The sequence below is a fragment of the Centruroides sculpturatus genome, unplaced genomic scaffold (assembly GCF_000671375.1).
Source record: "Centruroides sculpturatus isolate CEXI.00-Female unplaced genomic scaffold, Cexi_2.0 scaffold12, whole genome shotgun sequence".
NCBI classification, from domain to species: Eukaryota; Metazoa; Arthropoda; class Arachnida; order Scorpiones; family Buthidae; genus Centruroides; species Centruroides sculpturatus.
In genome coordinates this window covers 763,304-770,106 of record NW_019384438.1, presented here as the reverse complement: position 1 = coordinate 770,106, position 6,803 = coordinate 763,304, and the positions used below count along the sequence as shown (strand labels likewise).

The 6,803-nt window shown below is 30.8% G+C and overlaps 1 protein-coding gene across 1 annotated transcript in view; it reads right to left on the bottom strand.

Annotated features, from left to right (window-relative positions):
* The window catches only part of LOC111620026 (pre-mRNA-splicing factor 38A-like), a 19,329-nt gene that overhangs the window by 2,264 nt on the left and 10,262 nt on the right, over positions 1 to 6,803 (bottom strand). The window contains 1 exon segment of the mRNA XM_023361870.1: positions 2,308 to 2,501. Within this exon segment, the coding sequence (XP_023217638.1) occupies positions 2,308 to 2,501 (194 nt within the window).

Sequence of the window (6,803 nt, the reverse complement as noted above, 5' to 3'; positions counted from 1 at the left end):
ATTTAGATAATCTATGCACGTTTGATAAAATGTGTACACAGCATCATTGAATTTTTTGGCTTGTATATTTTCTGATTTTTCTAATGCTAAAACCACTTTTCTAATAACAATAGGAAGAAATCCCTCATTTTTTCTTTCAACTAACTTCAGCTTTAATTAACAAGTGTATCATCCATTAACTAGAGAGTTAAAAACTATCACAAAAATCCCCATAAGTGTGTCCACCCCCTGGTACTGTCAGTGGGCCGTTTGGTTGGCGACACACTGCACTACTGCACTCTATGTAGCAATGCAACACTGGTCGTGATGGCGTATACAAAACTAAGTTGTTCAATATATTATTAAAAAAATTTTTTTAACTTTGCGTCAACTTTACAAAATAAAGGACAAAATGCCTATTTTAGAAAATAAAGTTAAAGGACAGAGCAGTAAAATAAAGGACTGTCCTCTTAAATAAAGGACGTATGGTCACTGTAGGTATAACATCAGTTGAAGAGAGGACAACAGGTACAATAAATACCCAAACCATCCTCCACATCTGTCTTATTTCTTGAGTGAGTGGAATGTACTTGTTGATTTTTTCAGAGTAAGCATTTTTTATGTTATAAGTGTTTGGAATGAAAAGTGTCTATTATATAAGTGATATTACTGCATTTGTCAATGAAAAAGATGTCAGATCTATTGTGAGGAATTGTTTTATCTGTGATTATGCTTTGTCATATTATATTTTGTGTGTTATTTTCTATTACTGCTTGTGAAGTATATTTGTAGAATGGTACCTGGATGTTTAGTAACCTGTGCTTCTGTGCAACCTTTTGGTATATTATATTTTCTACTTGATTATGCCTATGTAAATAGTGTTTGTGCTAAGAGCTTGCAACCAGAAGTTATGTTGTATTGTTTCTGGCAGAATGTGGCATTTTTTGCACAAGTCATTTGTGAGTGAGGGTGTGTTTCCTGTAGTTTTTACTTTTCTGACCTGATCTTGAATGGCAACGATAAAATCCTCATCTCTCCAAACAGGGAACCCCTAGTCAGCCAGTAGTTTGATGCAGTTTTGTCAACATATTCCTGAGCTAGGTCTCAGGCATGCCTGCGATGTAGTGCCTTTTGGGCCCATGAATGATTAGTGGTGTCTATGTATTTTACAGTAGACCCCCCTATAACGTGGGTTCCTATAACGTGGCAAAAAATTTGCGACAGTATTCGTATAAAGAGGCTAAAAGGGACACGTAAAACGCAATAAAACTTCATTGCCAACTCGTCATCGCGGACGAGAGTCGAACTACTTTCTGTCGTCTAGCGCCACACTACGGAGAGTTTAGGCGAGTAAGTTGAGTTTACTATCGTCTGTACAGTATGTAAATTAGATACCGTAAGTCTAATACAGCACTGTAATTTTATACATTTCTTGTGAAAGAAACATTTCTTATTCAACGGCCATAAAAATTATATTTATATTAACAATGTCTCCAATGTTCAACGAATTTTTCGCAGAAAAATAACATCAGAAATTGCGGCCACCGTTTGGTGCGCTGCTCCGCGACGAACACAAGCTTAAGCAATGGCGACGTCGAACAGTGCACACTCAGTAAGTAATCCAACAATTTTTTGTTTGTAGTATAGTTTATATGGATTATTCCCAAAAAATTATATGTATTTTGGAAATGTTAAGTCGAATTAGTCTAAAATCGATTAATTTTATGGAAGAAAACCTTTCAAACAGCCGTAGTCCGTAAAGTTCACATGTGTCGGGCTGCGATTGGCTCATGTATTTAAGGATTCCTACAACGCGAAATTCGTATAACGAGGAACGTATCTACTACGTTATAGGGGTCTACTGTATATGTTTAGCTATGTTCAGGTGCTCAGAGTTTAAAGGTGTGGTTACTGTCTGCCAGAGTTATGGCTTATGTAATCTTGATGTTTGTTTTTTTTTGTAAAAACAACTCCTACAGTGTCTGACTTTGTAGTGCAGGTTAAGTATATTAATAAGGCCATGGCCATCTTCACAAGGAAGAGTTAGTCTTTCTATGCATAATTTTGGGTGATATTGTTTATGCTTAGTAAGTGTTATTCTTGTTTTCTTTTGGAGTTGCTCGAGATCTGTGCATGTCAAGTGTATACCTCCAAAAAAATAAATGAGTACAGGAACAACATAGGTATTAATAGCATGTTTTGCATTTAGGTGTGTTTTTAGTACTGCATGTAATCTATTCTGGGACTTGAGTGTTAACCTCCTTTGATTTATTTATCTGTGCATGTTCTGTAAGTTTGGCCTGTTGTAATCCCAATTATTATCATCACTATTGTTGTTATTAAAAATACATATATAACTTACTTAAAATCCTCTTGACGGATAAATTCTACAATAATATCCTTTTCAGGTTGAATTTGTAACATTTTTAGAATTAAACACAGAAAAGGAGTTGGCTTAATATTGCCTCCAAAAACACCACCACAGAATTTTAATTCCATTGCTTTATCCACCAGCAGTTCAGCTATAAAATAAGAGACTTCAATTAATATACTTAAAAATTTACTTTTAATTAATGTTAATTAAAACATAAACATTGTCAAATACACTGGAAAGAAAAAGATAAATCAAGTCATGATTCCAATTCATTTTCTTCCTAAAAAAATTCAAAGATAAAAAAACTTTCTGAANTTCATTTTCTTCCTAAAAAAATTCAAAGATAAAAAAAACTTTCTGAAACAGAATAACGAAATAATAAGATTTAGTAAATCAAAGGATAAGTGTATACTTCAGTAGAAACAGACTCTGTTATTTGTCTTATTTCCTGTTTTTTTATAGCATAGAAATGGCTATTTACTGTCAACAACAGTGTAGCTTGATTGACTTATATTTCTACTAGTATGTACTGTACCATCAAAGAAAGGAGAATGGACAGGAAGAGTCAACAAATACAAATGTTTGGTAAATAGATTGTTGAAAAAAATAAATTATTTTACTGTTAAAAGAATTTTATATTAAATATACTGTAATTAATAACAAATATAAAAAGAAATATATAGTTAACTTTACAAAAAAATTTATGTATTACCAAAATATTCATTTTGTGCATTAAACCAGGTTTTATTCTTAATTATGTTGGAAAAGCTATTCTGAAACTAAATAATAATAATATTTAATAACAAATATTAACATTAATGTATGTTAATATTTGTTACTTTTTATAATACATTTAATGAAAATTCAATTAATAGAATTTTAAACTTTCACTAAATTAAATTAATTAAATATATTTATTTAGCAAAATGTCCAAAAACTTGACATTTATAGGATTTTAAAACCTCAAAATAATCACGGACTAAACAACTTTTATAATCTATATATAATCTGCCTAAAAGTAAAATTTGCTTTCGTAGCTTGGGGCTGACCTCAAACAACCTAATTTACAAGTTCTCTTCCATCCAACACGATATAAAAACTTGAAATCACTACTAAAGCTGCTAAGATCTATATTCAATGTATAAAATAAATCCACATTTGGATTAAATACTATTTTAACTAACTCTTCAGGTTCTAAAATTTTAGGCACATCCACTATTAAAATATGAGGTCGTCTTTTTTTTTTTTTTTGTTTTGGAACACTAATACTCAACTATGTTTCTGCTAACCTATCATGACTACGAACTCTTTCCTTGTTATTATTTGTAGCTAGAGACACTAAAAAGCTATTACTACATGTCTTCTTCACACTTTTTAGTCTAATCTTATATTGTAATGAGTCAATAGCAGATAGAAACTTATGCTTTATCTCCTCAGCATCTTGGTCCGATGTTCCCTTAACAACCACAACACTTTCTGCTTCCTGAATTGGTTGCTGAATACTAAATCCTACTAACCATTTGTGCATATGACTTACTCTGGACCGACCTACCTGAGGCCACTCTTTCGAGACTTTCAACTCTACCCTTTAATTGCTCATTTTCTATCACTAATGAATGTACAACAGCAGTAACCTCACTAAAAAGTTCCATTAGTTTCTGTGCCATTACTGCTGTTATTCTACTATTTTTGTCTGAATGTTTTGAAATATATTTATATTTATTTATTTAGCTATCTATTTAACTTTGTCAAACCCTTGTAAGATTCAAGATACACAAAACCAATATGACTAAAAGTTTGGATTAATTGATTCAAATTAAATTTATAAATCTTCATTCATAAATTTTGAATCACTATATCACTATTGACAAGACTGTCTTGTTTATAAAATTGTACTGCCGGTTTACGTTACCAGCTTAGAGGTATGAAGGAGTGCATATCGAGAGTTGATATTTGGCACAGAGTATTAGGTGCCCAAATCATTTGTGCATAAAAAAATTCAGATTCGTAGGTAGTCAGGGGACTGAGAACTGAGTCAAAATAAAATCCAAAATGGCGACCCTCTTCTACAAACAGGCAAAACAGGCACCTCACCCCACTGAAGTCAGGCGGGGGAGAGTACGACCCACAATAATTCTAAGAAGTGAACTCTGACCTTAGGACTGAACATGTCGTTTCTTCTATGTTAAATAAAATTTGTAATCTAATTTGTAAATTTGGGAGTGCTTCAAATATGACATTAAAACAGGGTGTTGTTACAAGTAGGATTTTTAACATTATCTAGTACAGTAACATTTCATCTAAAACACCTACTTGTATGTTTAAAAAAGATGAAATGATGCTAAAAATACTTTTTTCTCTTCATTTCTTTTAATGACATGATTAGTAAAACACAGGTAATTTATTACACAAATATAAATTAATTAAATATTACAATTTCGCTTAAAAATAGACATCATCTATGGCAGGGGTGTCCAACCCGCGGCCCGNTGGCGACCCTCTTCTACAAACAGGCAAAACAGGCACCTCACCCCACTGAAGTCAGGCGGGGGAGAGTACGACCCACAATAATTCTAAGAAGTGAACTCTGACCTTAGGACTGAACATGTCGTTTCTTCTATGTTAAATAAAATTTGTAATCTAATTTGTAAATTTGGGAGTGCTTCAAATATGACATTAAAACAGGGTGTTGTTACAAGTAGGATTTTTAACATTATCTAGTACAGTAACATTTCATCTAAAACACCTACTTGTATGTTTAAAAAAGATGAAATGATGCTAAAAATACTTTTTTCTCTTCATTTCTTTTAATGACATGATTAGTAAAACACAGGTAATTTATTACACAAATATAAATTAATTAAATATTACAATTTCGCTTAAAAATAGACATCATCTATGATACAGCCATCTTGTATAAATAACTGAAAAATATTTTAATTAATTAAAAACTACTACAACTAGTATAGTGTCAAATAAGCTAATGGCTTGATTAGAGCTAGGAACAAAAGCAGTGATTTTTCTAGGAAATATGTTGGATATGAGCACTTATTCACTAAGAGGCAAAATGGTCAGGCAGACTTGTATGTTTTCACCTCAAAAAATAATCTGGGGAATGCTAAGTTTGTACCGACTTTTCAATATAATAGCTTAAGTCTATGTTAAAGTAATATGTAGGAACTTTATATTTGAATGTCTTCAGTATAAAATAAATATATTACTGGCAGTTTTCTTACATGGTGCAGCCATTTTTCAGTAGTTAAAACAATATAATAATTTTGACAACCTAACAACATTAGGTTGTCATCTCATTTTATTTAAGTTTTTTTACAATTATTATTTTACAAATTTGTTTCATTTTATAAATTATCTTTATGTGCAAATATATTTTTTATAGCTTAGAGAATATTTCATTGCATTTTTATAAAAAGTTATAATTTTTGTATACAGGAATTCCCCTAGCTTACGAACATCCAACTTACAAACAATTTGAAAAAATTTATTTAAAATATGCCTAATGTCTAAAATTTAAACTACATGCAGATTGTAAAGGTCTCTTGCCAATCACAGGGTGCCATTGAAATTAGTCTTTGGTCAATAGTAAGTAATAAATTCTTTAATAAATAATTTATAAAGATTTATTTATCATGTAACATTGTTATCCAATAAAATAAGTCTCTCTAATAAAAAAATATTAATATCCAATAGTTTGTGTTCCAAAAGTATACAGACAGCAATTACAATTTTTGTCCAGTAAACAAATAATTTTTTCAAAGATATACATATACTTATTTGCATATGCCTACTGAAATTAAGAGATTGCAAACATTTAGACAAATCTGCAACTGCAGTTGACAATTTTATGTTCAAAACTGATAAATGTAGCAACACAAATCAATTGCCTGATTATTTATCAAGCTTTAATAAGACTATTTTAATTTTTAATTTAAGTTAAAAATTAAATATTTCATTAGATGGCAGCCTAACTGCCTACCTGTAGACAAACTACTTTATCTAACCATTCAATTAGCCTTGTGTATGTTATTATATGTATGGCTTATTATAGATAAAATATAGTACCAAAAGTCACCAGGATGGTCATTAAAGTTATCAGCAAGATACAAAGTTCTTTAATAATTGTACATTTCTAACAGTACAAGTTTACCATGTCCATACATTACATTAAGCATGTTGATTTTTTCACAAATTTTAGACTTCCAAACAATTACACTGTAAGAAGAGAAAGAATCAGCCATCTATTAAACTATCAGATTAAATTGGGCCAAAGAAATGTCCTGGACTATGAGATGGATGGCAACATATATAAATATACAGAAACAAACTTTTAGCCTACTTTACTACAAAACTTTTTTGATAAAAATTATTGGAATGAAAAGTTTTCATATTCGTTTACTATATACATCAAAACAACTCTAATAATTCAACGCAA